Source organism: Salvelinus alpinus, chromosome 33, assembly GCF_045679555.1.
Source record: "Salvelinus alpinus chromosome 33, SLU_Salpinus.1, whole genome shotgun sequence".
NCBI lineage: Eukaryota > Metazoa > Chordata > Actinopteri > Salmoniformes > Salmonidae > Salvelinus > Salvelinus alpinus.
This window is the reverse complement of record NC_092118.1, coordinates 24798783-24815033: the sequence shown is the minus strand read 5'-3', so window position 1 is coordinate 24815033 and position 16251 is coordinate 24798783. Positions and strand designations below refer to the sequence as shown.

General features: G+C 43.2%; 2 protein-coding genes across 3 annotated transcripts in view; both read right to left on the bottom strand.

Moving 5' to 3' along the window:
• Positions 1–11817, bottom strand: part of LOC139563345 (enhancer of mRNA-decapping protein 3-like) — a 32319-nt gene extending 20502 nt beyond the window's left edge. For both annotated transcript variants that reach the window (XM_071381987.1, XM_071381988.1), the window contains exons 1-4: positions 11681–11817; positions 10964–11138; positions 10518–10711; positions 1082–1444 (exon numbers count right to left, since the gene is read on the bottom strand). In XM_071381987.1, coding sequence (XP_071238088.1) covers positions 1082–1444; positions 10518–10711; positions 10964–11127 — 721 coding nt within the window. In that variant the 5' untranslated portion in view covers positions 11128–11138; positions 11681–11817. The remainder of the gene's footprint in view (positions 1–1081; positions 1445–10517; positions 10712–10963; positions 11139–11680) is intronic.
• A 390-nt stretch (positions 11818–12207) lies between these two features.
• On the bottom strand, positions 12208–16206 carry LOC139563343 (cytochrome P450 1A1). The gene is made up of 7 exons (XM_071381985.1): positions 16100–16206; positions 14717–15587; positions 14499–14625; positions 14294–14383; positions 13976–14099; positions 13712–13798; positions 12208–13567 (listed from the first exon to the last, which is right to left on the bottom strand). The coding sequence occupies exons 2-7, from the start codon at positions 15554–15556 to the stop codon at positions 13267–13269; spliced, it is 1569 nt and encodes a 522-aa protein (XP_071238086.1). The 5' UTR covers positions 15557–15587; positions 16100–16206; the 3' UTR covers positions 12208–13266.
• Between the last annotated feature and the right edge of the window lie 45 nt (positions 16207–16251).

Genomic DNA, 16251 nt, shown 5'->3' with positions numbered 1-16251 from the left:
GGTGGGGCAGTGAGCTCAAAAGTCACCTGCTGCCCCAATCAAAAGAGCAACCAGGGTAGGATCCCAGCCAGCCCAGCACGTTGCAAAGTGGGAAGTGGCCCTTTCTGGCCTATAGGAGACAGTCAAACCCACACCCAGCAAAGTGTTTCAGTGTTGCATCACAGAAGCACAAGAGGTAGGCCTACATTAGACCCACACTGTCACTCTGAGAACTTACACTATTCCTGTCTAAAGTCAACACTGACATGGAGGGGGAATTCAACTCGTTTCCGAAGGAAACACTACACTCATTATCACCGGTCCGCAAGACACGCATGCAACAGAAAACATCCTGAGGGTAGAACTTGTTGTGTCGGTCATCAATTCTATTAATTTTAGAGGGACAAAAAATATATATTTTTCATGGTAAATCCCGATTCTTTGGTTGAATGGGTCACCAATCTACAGTCGTTTTCCCATCTCTGAGCTACACGAAAAACATTCTAGTATCTGTATGGACAGAGAAGACTAGCTCATTAGGTGTGTGTGTGTGCACGGTGGGTGTGTCACTCCTTAGGGAGAAGCCAGCAGTGATTACTGAGAGGGAGAGGCTCAGCCTCTTCACCGCACGCTGCACATGGGCTGGGCTGTGACCGGAACCAATATCTCTCCCCCATCACATCTCCAGCCCGATGGTCTTCACTGAGAATACCGACACTGTTGTAATTCCTCACGGTTGCGTCCAATTACTGGGGCAATTTTCTTCTTGCCTGTTAGTTTAAGGCCTATTTTAGACCTGTACACAATGTCCTGTCTCTCCACTAGTCTGGCTCGCTTAGCCAAACCCATGGGTCTACTGTAGCCTCAATAGATCCAGTGGCTGAGGTGAGAGACACTCAGGGCCTAAGGGCACTGGCAGACAGGCCTCTGGAAGTGAATGTGTGATGACAGATGTGAATGGAGAGTGCTCTATCAGTCTAACCCTCAGGGCAGCAGGTTTCTAGATGTGGATGTGTGATATATGTGAATGGAGGAGGGTGCTCCCTCTCTCCCATGGTGAATGTGAATGGAGCCAATGGAGGGTGTTGTCTCTCTCTCTTACCAGTGCAGTACTCCTTGCCCCCGTGTTGTGGGACCGTGATCTGCCGGTAGACGACTGGTTTGACCTCCAGGATGTTCTCGTCGTGACGGTAACGTGTGGGTGTACCGCGTTCGCCACCGGGCGTACCACGGGAACGTGCCCCATTGCAATCTGTGCCGTCAATCTGCGAGAACACGGCTGCCTTGTCGAACAGTGCCAGGTTCGCCTCAAAGTCAAAGTCTGTGTCCAGACCCTCGTCCATGTCAGCACCAAAACACTCGTCGTCCCTGAGCCTCATCTGCCCTCCACCTCCTCCGTTCTTCACTCCGTTCTTCTTCGGCGTGGCCTGGTTTGGCCCTCGGTTACTAGATGATGCTGGAGGACCTGAAGAATATGAATCAAGACATTAGGAGGATGATTAACTCCAAATTATTTTTACAATACATATGCCTATAGCCTGACTAGCAATTATGGTGCATATTAATCCCAGTTAAGAGGGTAATATTTCAGACTGGAGTCCATAAATCTCTGTCAGGACTCCAGTCTGCTCTCTAATGTGTCGCCAATACTGATCTTATCCTATGGCTGTATCAGGAGCTACAGTTACATAACAAGCAACATCAATAGCACATTAATAATACAGGCTAGTAGTTTTATATCAACACACAATCCTCAACACACAACGTTTAGATACATGCATGGCGCACTAACAAATCAAAAAGAACCAACTGGAGAAAAAAAATAACTGGAAAAACCGGGTGTTCAACCCTAACCGTGATGAGGTCTCACGCTAACCTAGAGAGAGAGAGAGGCACAGCCGCACGCAAGTGTCACTCTGACAGCTAGGTACTTTAGGCTCTCACGCAAGATACACACCAAGACTCTCAGTCAAGTCACGTACACACTACTGTTGTCACAATGGTGTTGTCACCCGATCACACCGACTGATCTGAGACCTGCTACTATATCAATGTATTTTCGACAATGGAGGGGGGTGAAGGACTGCATTAAAAAAATCTGATCATATGTGTGTATTGGCTTTTCAACATAGGTAAACATTTTACAATGAGACCACACAGAGTATAATTACCTACAGGTCTATTGTAAATCTCAGTGAATCAGATGCCTGAATGCACTGGGCAACGCTCCAAGTCAAGCAGAGAATAATGAACACCAAGTTAGTACTAGTGTCTGATAGAAGAAATGTGAAAATGTGAGCTGTAAGAATCTTAGGTTCAATGACAGCTGAGATATTTGAACAAAACATGAACTTGAGCCATGTGAAAAATAATTGACTGAAACTACACGGTGAACTACATTTCAAAGAATGATTAAACATGACCCATATTACACATGTTACAAGCAAATGTTGGCCAATACTCTAACAGAAAAATGAATCACACACAGGCGCAAAACTGCAGTGAGTGACAGCGTGCTGTGACAGCGTGTGAGGCTTGTCAACATGTTGCTGTGTTATCTGGAGAGAAATGTCTTCACATGCAAGGTAAGACTGACAGAAGGAAAACAATGTCAGTCAGCCGCAACAACTCCCTCTGCGTGCGTGCGTGCGTGCGTGTGAGAGAGACAGTCCAATCAAGAACAGGAAGGAAGAGCTTTACTGGACACTTAATGGTATGTACCAGAGGCACAGGAAAAACAAAGGACTGATAGCATGTATAGGAACATGTTTATATGGATTTCTTTTTTTATCTATTTCCCCCCCCCAATTACCCTCTTAATTTATCACGGTCTGTTTAGATCCAAGATAATCCACTTGATTTGCAGAGGACTATGCATAATTCATTTCATTACTACATTCCCATCCTAAATCTCCCAGAATATTGTCAGATAATTACAAATCATTTGTATAGCCCATGTTCTTGCATAAGTAGTCTGTAACCCCACCTCCCTTTCTTTCTATGGCCCCCTGCTAAGGGGCTGGTTAGGGGCATGGCATTGATGTGAAAGGGTCAGCCCAACCCCGGCCACTCAGCACTTCAGGCTCCTGCAATTTGTGCATTAGCTCCCTTGGCTGTTGGCCCAAGAATCTTGAGATTAAAATAAAAAATCCAAAAGTAAACAGTGCTTCCACAATTGATATGGCCTGGCCCCTTCCAAGCGCACTGCCACTGGGACAACATGGCTTCCTGTGGGGGGGTCCTGTTCTGAGCAGGAGAGAGGGAGGGTGAGGAGACTGAGAACAGAAGGGCACGTAAGCCAGGCCTTGCATAACCTCCTCTTTAGGAGCAGACAGCGAGGGGGGAATGTTTATTGATCTTAGTCACACACGTATTGTAAAGAGGAACTTTGGTACAAGCCTTTTGCACGCTATGGGAATCTGGGGAAGTCACAGCATTGCAAACAGTGCCTGGCTGCTTCCACGCACAGGCTTGTTAACAGTAACCTAGTGAAACCATAGACTAGAGGAAAGGACACCGGTTCACCAGACAGACAGAAATAAACTAGACTGATTAAGCAGATTACTTAACTATTAAGTAGCTATTTTAAAAGGGTCGCTGCTTTATGTAACAATGGAGCCGGAAAAGAAGGCAAACGTTTTACATGTCCCCAACCGATTGTGTTTTTTTGTTCATTTATAACTTATTTTGTACATAATGTTGTCGCTACCGTCTCTTATGACCGAAAATAACTTCTGGACATCAGGACTGCGATTACTCACCAGAATCCATTTTTTCCTTTAACGAGTCTGAGGAGCCCGACGTGAATGATTTTCTGCTTTCTCGGGAACAAGCCCAGATACCCGTGATTTGTGTGAAGAAGTGGCTGAGACAAAGTGGCCAGAGGGCGGGCTGCCTCCTGAGAATTCGTAGGCGATCGAATAAACCCCCACTTCCTTCCATTCTGCTAGCAAACGTGCAATCTTTGTAGAATAAAATCGATGACCAACGCGGAAGATTAAACTACCAACGGGACATTTAAAACTGTAATATCTTATGCTCAACGGAGTCGTGGCTGAACGACGACAATCAACATACAGCTGGCTGGTTATAAACTGTACCGGCAGGACAGGCCTGCGGCATCTGGTAAGACAAGGGGCGGCGGACTATGTATTTTTGTAAATAACAGCTGGTGCACGATATCTAAGGAAGTCTCGAGCTATTGCTCACTTGAGGTAGAGTATCTCACGACAAGCTGTAGACTACACTATCTACCTAGAGAGTTTTCATCTGTATTTTTCGTAGCTGTTTACATACCACCACAGACTGAGGCTGGCACTAAGACAGCATTGAAGGAGCTGTATTCCGCCATACGCAAACAAGAAAACGCTCAACCAGAGGCAGCACTCCTAGTGTCTGGGGACTTTAATGCAGGGAAACTTAAATCCGTTTTACCAAATTTCTATCAGCATGTTAAATGTGCAACCAGAGGGAAAAAAACTCTGGACCACCTTTACTCCACACACAGAGACGCATAACAAAGCTCTCCCTCGCCCTCCATTTGGCAAATCTGACCATAATTCTATCCTCCTGATTCCTGCTTACAAGCAAGAATGAAAGCAGGAAGCACCTGTGACTAGATCAATAAAAAAAAGTGGTCAGATGAAGCAGATGCTAAGCTACAGGACTGTTTTGCTAGCACAGACTGGAATATGTTCCGGGATTCCTCCAATGGCATTGAGGAGTACACCACATCAGTCATTGGCTTCATCAATAAGTACATCGATGACATTGTCCCCATAGTGACCGTAGTACATACCCCAACCAGAAGCCATGGATTACAGGCAACATTCCCACTGAGCTAAAGGCTATAACTGCCGCTTTCAAGGAGCAGACTCCAACCCGGAAGCTTATAAGAAATCCCGCTATGCCCTCCGACGAACCATCAAACAGGCAAAGCATCAATACAGGACTAAGACTGAATCGTACTACACCGGCTCTGACGCTCGTCGGATGTGGCAGGGCTTGTAAACCATTACAGACTACAAAGGGAAGCACAGCCGAGAGCTGCCCAGTGACACAAGCCTACCAGACGAGCTAAACCACTTCTATGCTCGCTTCGAAGCAAATAACACTGAAGCATGCATGCGAGCACCAGCTGTTCCGAAAGACTGTGCGATCATGCTTTCCGCAGCCGATGTGAGTAAGACCTTTAAACAGGTCAACATTCACAAGGCCGCAGGGCCAGACGGATTACCAGGACGTGTACTGTGAGCATGTGCTGACCAACTGACTTCAATGACATTTTCAACCTCTCCCTGTCCAAGTCTGTAAAACCAACATGTTTTAAGCAGACCACCATAGTGCCTGTGCCCAAGAACACTAAGGTAACCTGCCTAAATGACTACCGACCCGTAGCACTCACGTCTGTAGCCATGAAGTGCTTTGAAGAGCTGGTCATGGCTCACATCAACACCATTATCCCAGAAACCCTAGATCCACTCCAATTTCCATAGTGCCCCAACATATCCACAGATGATGCAATCTCAATTGCACTTCACACTGCCCTTTCCCACCTGGACAAAATGAACATCTATGTGAGAATGCTATTCATTGACCACAGCTCAGCGTTCAACACCATAGTGCCCTCAAAGTTCATCAATAAGCTAAGGACCCTGGGACTAAACACCTCCCTCCGCAATTGGATCCTAGACTTCCTGATGGGCCGCCCCCAGGTAGTAAGGGTAGGTAACAATACATCCGCCATGCTGATCCTCAACACAGGGGCCCCTCAGGGGTGCGTGCTCAGTCAACTCCTGCACTCCCTGTTCAGTCATGACTGCACGGCCAAGCACGACTCCAACACCATCATTAAGTTTTCCGATGACACAACACCGACGAGACAGCCTATGGGGAGGAGGTCAGAGACCTGGCCGTGTGGTGCCAGGACAACACCCTCTCCCTCAACGTGATCAAGACAAAGGAGATGATTGCGGACTAAAGGAAAAACAGGACCGAGCATGCCCCCATTCTCATCGACGGGGCTGCAGTGGAGCAGGTTGAGAGCTTCAAGTTCCTTGGCGTCCACATCACCAACAAACTTACATGCTCCAAGCACACCAAGACAGTCGTGAAGAGGGCACGACAAAACCTATTCCCCCTCAGGAGACTGAAAAGATTTGGCATGGGTCCTCAGATCCTCAAAAGATTCTACAGCTGCACCATCGAGAGCATCCTGACTGGTCGCATCACTGCCTGGTATGGCAACTGCTTGGCATCTGACCGCAAGGCACTACAGAGGGTAGTGCGAACGGCCCAGTACATCACTGGGGCCAAGCTTCCTGCCACCCAGGACCGCTATACAAGGCGGTGTCAAAGGAAGGCACTAAAAATTGTCCAAGACTCCAGCCACCCTAGTCATAAACTGTTCTCTCTGCTACCGCACGGCAAGCGGTACCGGAGCGCCAAGTTTAGGTCTAAGAGGCTTCTCAACGGCTTCTCAACAGCTTCTACCCCCAAGCCATAAGACTCCTGAACATCTAACCAAATGGCAACCCAGACTATTTGCATTGCCCCCTCCCCTTTTACACCGCTGCTACTCTCTGTTGTTATCATGTATGCATAGTCACTTTAATAACTCTACCTACATGTACATATTACCTCAACTAACCGGTGCCACCGCGCATTGACTCTGTACCGGTACCCCCCTATATATGGTCTCGCTATTGTTATTTTACTGCTGATCTTTAATTACTTGTTACTTTGTTTTGTTATCCATATTTTTTTTAACAGCATTGTTGGTTAAGGGCTCGTAAGTAAGCATTTCACTGTAAGGTTGTATTCGGCGCATGTGACAAATAAAATGTTATTTGATTATGGGTTGTGGTTATTTTACCAGGCAGAAATTACAGAAAAGTATTCTCATAGTACATCCGAGGTTAATAATTTACTAAAACATTTGTGCCAAAACAGGGATTTCTGTGTCTGATAAACAGAAATAACAGAGCAGGGACCAAACAAAAGAAACAGAAGCCCTTAATGTATGAATGTGCCGGTCAGGAAAACAGTGTAACCTTTCCCTTCCTACCCACAGAGCCTAGGTGTCTCTCAGAAAAGACAAGTGCATAAATGTTACTATGATCAAAAACAGAAAAAAATGCCAGGTGAAGCAATGTGTTGGCTTGGCTTCAATGACTGCTGACAAACTGTGCAGAGCCTAGAGATTAGGGAGTGGATTTACATGTGACACTGATTCTTGTAGTTTCACATTTCCTCCTGTCACTGAATAAGGAAAAAGATCAACAATGAGAACTTTCTGCTCTATAATCACAGTCAGATTGTGAGAAATATGTTCATGACTGTGCTTAAACTATCTTATGTAAACATGTCATAATTGAGAAATAGCCTCGTTCCCAATGTGATAATGTGTTGAGTGTACTTTCTAAATGGGATTAACTGTTACAGTTGGCACCAAATTCAATGAGTAAACACATGAAGTGGCTAAATATAGTGCAGGTCAAATGTATTAGCCTACATCTAGCACACATAAGCAACAGAGGCAGAGATAAAAAGTTATGTAGTCATTGAGTGTGATGGTTAAATAAAAAGGTTAAATAAATGGTGTAAGAGTCTGGTGCAATATATAGTGCATTCAGAAAGTATTCAGACCCCTTGACTTTTTCCACATTTAGTTACATTACTAGGACTGTGGCGGTCATGAAATTTAATCAGCCGGTGATTGTCAAGCAAATAACTGGTCGGTCTCACGGTAATTGACCGTTAACTAACAAACACATTTAGCATCTCCTGGCTTCCACACATAGCCTACAAGCCACCGATGCAGACCTTTGGAATATCTATATTAGAAAAAGTCTAATAAATCCATGTAATATAGCCTACACCTTCACAATAAATCTATTATTTATTTTAGACAAGTCTAAAGAAGCATGATATGAATAAAAAAGTAGTTTATTTCAGAAGAACAGAATAGCATACTCTGAGTTATGTTAGGCCCTGATCTGGCTATACCAAATAGCTGTAGTCTACACTAGTTCATTTAGCAACAAGATTTGCTTAGAATTCTGTGCCATTATTTTATAGTATGAAGAATACAATTGAACATAGCTGAATAAAATATAAATATTTTCTCCAAATGATTTGAGGGAGTGCGCAAGTGCAGCTATTCTGTGTTGAGCGGTTAAAATAGCTACTCCTATATGCTTAATTTAGAGTTATTAACTTCTTATGGCTGCAGGGGCAGTATTGAGTAGCTTGGATGAAAGGTGCACAGAGGTTCCCAGAGTAAACAGCCTGCTCCTCAGTCATAGTTGCTAATGTATGCATATTATTAGTAGTATTGGATAGAAAACACTCAAGTTTCTAAAACTGTTTGAATTATGTCTGGGAGTATAACAGAACTCATATGGCAGGCAAAAACCTGAGAAAAAATCCAAACAGGAAGTGGAAATTCTGAGGCTGGTCGATTTTCAACCAAGAGCCCATTGAAATCACAGCGAGATATGGATGAGTTTGCACTTCCTACGGCTTCCACTAGATGTCAATAGTCTGTAGAACCTTGTCTGATGCCTCTACTGTGAAGGGGGTCCGAATGAGAGGGGAATTAGTCAGGTCTGCCATGACCTGACCATTCTTTGACCATGCGCGGTCACATGAGAGGAAGCTCTGTTTCATCGCTCATCTGAAGTCAATGTAATTCTCCGGTTGGAACATTATTCAAGATTTATGTTAAAAACATTATAAAGATTGATTCAATACATCGTTTGACATGTTTCTACGGACTGTTACGGAACTTTTGGACATTTCGTCAGGTTTTAGTGAACGCGCTTCCCTGACGTTGGATTTGTTTACCAAACACGCTTCAAAAATAGCTATTTGGACATAAATGATGGACATTACCGAAAAAAAACGAACATTTCTTGTGGAAGTGGGAGTCCTGGGAGTGCATTCCGACGAAGATCAGCAAAGGTAAGTGAAGATTTATAATGCTTTTTATGAGTTTTGTTGACTGCACAATTTGGCAGGTAACTGTATGGCTTGCCTTTGTGGCTGAACGCTGTTTTCAGATTATTGAATATTGTGTTTTGCCGTAAAGCTTTTTGAAATCTGACACAGCGGTTGCATTAAGAACAAGTGTATCTTTAATTCTATGTAAAACATGTATCTTTCATCAAAGTATATGATGAGTATTTCTGTTATTTGACGTGGCTCTCTGCAATTTCTCCGGATATTTTGGAGGCATTTTTGAACATGGCCCCAATGTATACGGAGGTTTTTGGATATAAATATGAACTTAATCGAACAAGACATATGTATTGTGTAACATGAAGTCCTATGAGTGTCATCTGATGAAGATCATCAAAGGTTAGTGATTAATTTTATCTCTATTTGTGCTTTTTGTGACTCCTTTTTCTGTGAGTTGGTGGTGACCTAACAATCGTTTGCGGTGCTTTCGCTGAAAAGCCTATTTGAAATCGGACACTTTGGTGGGATTAACAACAAGATTACCTTTAAAATGGTATGAGATACATGTATGTTTGAGGAATTTTAATTATGAGATTTCTGTTGTTTGAATTTGGCGCCCTGCACTTTCACTGGCTGTTGTCATATCGATCCCGTTAACGGGATTGCAACCATAAGAATGTTCTACAAACGTTGGGCTATATGTTTTGATTTTTAATACATTGCACGATGCGACTCTAATGATGATTTGAAAAAAAGTTGCTTGAAAGGCATGAGCTCTCCTTTGTTTTTTCGTAATCCATGCCTTTTGCGGCCAATGGCCGTTGTGCCCTTCTCCCATCACCTGAACGTTTATTTCATACAGAAATATACCATTTACAGAAGTATTCAGATCCTTTACTCAGTACTTTTTTGAAGCACCTTTGGCAGCGATTACAGCCTCAAGTCTTCTTAGGTGTGACGCTACAAGCTTGGCACACCTGTAAAGGCCTGATTGGTGGAGTGTCCTTCTCCACAGAGGAACTCTGGAGCTCTATCAGAGTGACCATTGGGTTCTTGGTCACCTCCCTGACCAAGGCCCTTCTCCCCCGATAGCTCAGTTTAGACTGGGGGGGTCTATGGAAACAGGATGCACCGAAGCTCAATTTTGAGTCATAGCAAAGGGTCTGAATACTTAAATAAGTTATTTCTGATATTTAATACATTTGCAAAAATGTCTAAAAACCTGTTTTTGCTTTGACATTGTGTGTAGATTTTTTTAAATATCCATTTTATAATGCTGTAACGTAACAAAATGTGGAAAAAGTCAAGGGGTCTGAATACTTTCCGATTGCACTGTACATAAGAAGAAAGGCTGTGGCCATTGTAGAATACACTGAAGAAGCCCGTGGCCTATTCAAATGCACTCAGTCAGACAGCACTCTTTGTGGCTTCTGGAGAACTGCTGATAGAAGGTGGTGTTCCACTATCAGTGTATAAAAAGTCGCCCAGCCCAATTGTTGTTACCTGAGGGGATGTTGCGTCAGGGCCTTGCAACCAGTTTGAAAAATAAAACTCCCAAACTAGTCCTCTCATCTCACCTTTGCGTAAAATGGTAATAGGAGTGGTGGTAGAATGGGTGTTGTTGGCAGGGTAACCACCTCTGCTATTCTGACCACTCTGCCCTGAAGAAATTATGCCTGGATCAGACAAGATCCCCTGTCCAGCACTGGCTCTGCTGACACCACTTTGTGTTTGGATATCCAGGAACTTGAGCTCTCTGATGTCCATAGCACTGCACAGAATGTAAACATTGACATGTTAACAGCAGATTGCTTAAAACAAATAAGTAGGCCCCTATGTCTTTGTGAAATAACTAGATCAATGCACAGAATGTAACTAGTATGTCTGTAGCCCGAGTCTCAGATCTGTTTGTGCCATCTTGCCAAATGCCAACTCCTCTCCTATGTCATTGTCACCGCAAATTATTTCCTGAAATCTGTGATGCAGGCTAATCTTTCTGTACTTCACCATGTGAAAGCCTTACCTGAAGGTGACCTCAGGGACAGGGCACCTGACCCCATTGTGGAAAGGTTGTCTGAGAGAGATGGTCTGACTAGTCTGGTCCACAGATGACACTTCTCCCTGGTACATGCCCAGGGTTGGTCCACAGTTTATTGACACCAGACTGCCCAGCCAGTCTGCAGCCATTCTCTCTGGATCTAGGCATATATGGAAGACAGTCAACTTCACAAATACATTATAACTTTCTGACCAATGGGACATTAATGGTGGAACACAGTCTAAGGACTTAGTTACAGGTCTAAAATATGAGTTCCATCACAGTTACATTGGCTATACAATGGGCTAACAGCAGGGGGTAACCACCGCACTTTGTAGATTACTACTAACGTTAGCTATCTAACGTAAACTGGCTACTCACTCATCACTTCCCTACTCTGGCAATTACGTCGTTAGCTAGCTAGCTAGGTAGGAAACAAACTGGCAATGTAGCTGTCAAATACCCTAGTTAGTTATCACTGTGTTAAATCGGTATCTAGCTAACTAACCAAATAACGTAATTGGCTAGCTGTTCCATTCGAAAAGATGGCTAGCTAACGCTACCTAGCTAACTAAATGGCTAGCTACTGCCAAATTGCTGTGAAATCAGAGATCACGGCTAACGTCGGTTATTAATATAGCCATCCTCTCCACCATTTTGTTATTCATTAAACGCTGTCTGGTAAAATTGAAAAGAATATACCTTGTTTTTGTATATGATAGAGTTTTTTGTGATGAATTTGCTAGTTTGCTAACAACACTTTCTGAACTCGAAGATTCCGTGTTGTTTCCTGTTCACAACGTCACTTCCTTAGCTTTCCCCACCAGCGTTCATTGATTGTTTATGCGGGGGACACCAATGAGGGCACATGTTGCTGCAAAAGTGTATTTAGGTAAATGCACTTATTATAAACAATTAAGGCATTATTTATAATGCCAACAAATGTTGTTTTAAATCATTGCACCAATGGCAAGTTTATAGCTTATTTACTCATAAAACGTGCTCAGTTTGTGTGCTGATTGTTTTTATAGTAGAAGTCCAAGTCTTGTACACAGGTCAGAGATATCCAACCCTATCTTATCTAGCTAGTAGTGTCACAGATTTACTCTTTGGTCAGCCAAATACCGACGTCCTCCTAATGGTTGGCCAGTGTATATTAGCTTGTGAATGGTTGCATGGGTTGCCAATGAGATAGGCCAACACACTCAAGAAAAGAGAGCACAAGTTAATTGATTTTCTATCATTTTCAGCTTTTATTTCAGTAGCTACCTAGATAGCTACCAACAACACAATGCATAGTGTATACAGTTTGGGCTTTAGTTTACAAGAGTCCTTCGTTACATTATAAAATGTTGACATTTATAACACAGTCAGTAATACATACGTATTTTAGTATTCTGATAAAGTCATACAAAGCCACCATAATAAGTCACCACAATATATACACATTTTAGGCACATTTCACAAAAGGACTTTCCAAAATACATCTAGGCTTAAATATGTACACAAACAATCAATCACATGTTGGTGGCATACAAACATAGCTTCAGTGTGTTGTGTCCACGTTTGACTGATTTATTCAGTGGAATAAAAATATCTAGCTTAGAAATGGGAGGATACATCCATTCAACTCTGTCTGTGATCTATGACCACCTGAACAATAACTCAAAAGTACAAGAACAGGCACTTTATCATGTAGGTTGTAACATTTTTGCCACAAACAAATATGTAGCAAAATGTTTTACCCAAACATGGAACTAAAAACAATGCTCTTTAACACCCCACCATGGGGTTATGTGTATGTTTTATAGATTCATCCTCTTTAAAGCAATCTGATACAGTATATGAGCTGTGATCAAGGCAAGAGGAGAAGTAAAACACAATGATGTAGACAAAAAGGCAGCTAAACAGCTATAATCTCTCCTGATATCTCCTGAAAAAACACCTGACAAACTCTAGAAGGGCCTGTAGTATGCTGGTCATAGAAACCAATCAACTCTATGAGTTTGTGAAGGTCCTTTATCCAATTCAACACTTGTTTGGAATCCCTCTACAAACCGTGTTTCAGATTATAATTTTATCGATTTCAAATTGTCTACAATTTGACTCAGTTTTCCCTCACTGTTAATTCTCCTATGAATCAAGAGAGGTGTCAAGCCCAGTCTTTCCTGGAGAGAAAATGTACCCTCTGGCTTTTAAATCTGAACTCAGCTCATGCCATCAAGTATGTAGGGCTAACTATAAATCAGTTATTGTGATGTTGAGAATCATAAATGTGACCATAGCCCTCACTCCTCCTGCCCCCATGGCCGCAGGCTAGCCTTCAGCTGACAGCGCTTGTGCTTCATGGTGAGGCCGTACTCTGGGGTCATGTCCAGTGGGTGCCCAGGTTTCTCCTGGAAGCGCAGCCTTTGCAGCAGGATAGCCAAGAAGAGGTAGACCTCATTGCGTCCGATGGCCTCACCGATGCAGCGGCGCTTGCCCATGCCAAATACGAGCACCTTCTCCCCCTCCAGTTTGTTAAGTTCTGTGCCATCAGCACTCAGGAAACGGTCAGGGTTGAATGAAGAAGGCTCCTTCCACAGCTCCCTGAAGAGCACAAAGGTAACATTTTACATTAGGTTTGTGTTATACCTGTGTAGTAACACTGTAATTACTACAGTAACAACACTGTTGTTGCACAGTAGTTGCATAGTAATGGTTGAGAAGTTTTAGTTTAAAAATACTACTCACGGGTCATGGTTGACCTGCCACTGGTTGATAAAGACACAGGTGTCCTTGGGAATGAAGTAGCCATTGAGCGATGTATCCTTGACTGTGCTGAAAAAATATTGACAATACCAGAGTCAGACCATGCCATATGTGTCTATAATGTGTAACTGATATTGTAAATGTCTGTTTGGCTAACATTGCAAATGTGTGTTTGGTTAATATTGTAAATGTCTGTTTGGCTGATATTGTAAATTTGTGTTTCTAGCAGGTGTAAGTGCAACTCACCAGTGTGGGATGGTGAACGGCAGGAAGGAAGAGTGCCGGAAGATCTCCAGGATGAAGGCTTCCAGCAGAGGTAAGTTGGTTTTGTCTGAGAGACGGGGAGTGCGAATCATTCCCACCTTTTCCTCTGTTGGGAGGACAATAGAGAACATTGGTTATCAAAAAAAATGGGACACGTAGTGACAGGTTAGTAAGCCACAATATTTTGAATCATGACTCCATACAATTACATATAGAACTGATTTATAGGATCTCTCTGTGAATGACTCATTTAAATTAGGCAACAGAACTATCTGTTAAAACTAACAAGTTTCAACTTACTCAGTTCCTGATGCAGTCTTTCCTGGATCTCTGGGTAAGCCACAAGGTACACAACAGCCCATGACAAAGCTGTGCTGATGGTGTCAAAACCTTGAGAGGGAGACAGAAGCCGCATTGCATAATTAAAACATCCTACAAATGTAAAAATGTTTCAATGATATGGAGTGACTCAGCACAACTGTTGCGTTATTTTAACTCAACTCACCTGCCCCAAACAGATCATTGACAATGCCCACAATCTTCTCATCAGACACCTGGATGTTGGCGTTCTCATCTAGTTTCCTGTCCTCACAGTGGTCAATGAGGGAGTCAGTGATGTCACGGATGTTGTCCTGAAAACAGAACAATGGACAATCAGTATCACAGACAACAAACAGCAATAGATCAAATATTTTTTGAGACATGATGCAATGTATTATTTACCTTGTCATAGCTTTCATAGTGCTCACTGACAATCTTCTGCACAAAGGTATTGAAACGGTCATTGATATCCATAAACCTCTTCATGGTGCGGTTTGGTAGGTAACGAAGGATGGGAATGAAGTCTGCAGGGTTGCCGCTGCCCACCACCTGCCCAAATTCATCACTCATGTTCACCAAGCCCAACAGCTCCTGGTCATCATGGCTGTAGCGCCGGCCGAAGCACATTCCACAGATGACGTTGGCCACCGATACAACAATATGGCGGAAGGGGTCAAAGCTGCCACTGACATCCATGACGGAAGTCAGCTGTTTTACCAGGTACTCTCCCTCCTTGCAGACGTGCTCCTCCAGGGCACAGGAGTACTCTGGGGTTGATCCCTCCAGGGTGGCGAAAGAGCGAAGGGCGCTCATAGCTAGCTTGCGCCGGGCGCGCCACACCCCAGCCTTGTCTGTGCTAAAGGCCAAGCTCTTGCCGTCGTTGATGAACTTGAAGCTGTATAGATCGGGCCTCCCGGCGAAGTCTTCCCCTTGCTTGATAAGAGCCTGGCGGACTGTCTCGCTGCCACTCAGAACAACCACAGGCCGCATCCCTATTTGGATCTGGAAGACTGAGCCGTAGCGCTCGCTCATGGCAGTCAGGCTGAGGTGAGGGTTGTTGTGCACCTCCAGCACATTCCCGATGATGGGCAGGGGCTTTGGTCCTGGGAGCCGTTTTAGTCCCTCTGGGATCTCTGTGTGCATGTACTTCATGATCATGTACACCAGGCATAGTGTTACCATGGCCACCAGCCCCTCAGACACAGAGACTGAGCCGATAATGGGTAGTATCATGAGAACCATTTGTATGTTTTTTGTGTGGCTTCTGCACAATCTGTAAGGAGAGGTAGATGTTTTAGTGATTAATATTGAGCGAGAAAGATACTCCAGCTGAGTAATAAACATTGCTCGAAAACATTGTTCGAAAATTACATTAATTTTACGCATGGTGCACTCACACCTTTCACGCTTTTGCAAACCACCCTACTCTACCAGTCTCGTACCATTAAACATAAGCTACATAAAAGGCTGTATAGTGTTAAAAAAAATAGAAGACCTTAACTGTTATATTGCCTACACGTACGTACATTTTTTCGAATAGATTATACTAAAAAGAAGACTCAAGAATAAACGGTACAAGATAACAGTATATAATGCGTGTTGGAGCTTGTTATATTGTAAAAAAAAAAAAAAAAATGTACTAATATTATGTGCAAACTAGTTAATAAATGTTATTTCGACACTTAATTCACAACAAAAAGACACCTGCTATTCCAACATATGTTTCCTTGTTCCTTGTTAATTAAATGTAAATATATTACATGCAGAATTAGTCATTTTTATTACCTTCCGTTATGAGCCAAATGAGCCGTCTTGCAGGGAGATCGAAAAAGTTTGCAGGTGATGTTATATTTATACAAAGCTTTTTCTCTTGCTATAAGAGAACTCCGTTTCTCTGTACTTAAAAGTAAGAATGGGAACTTCTTTTATAGAGCGCT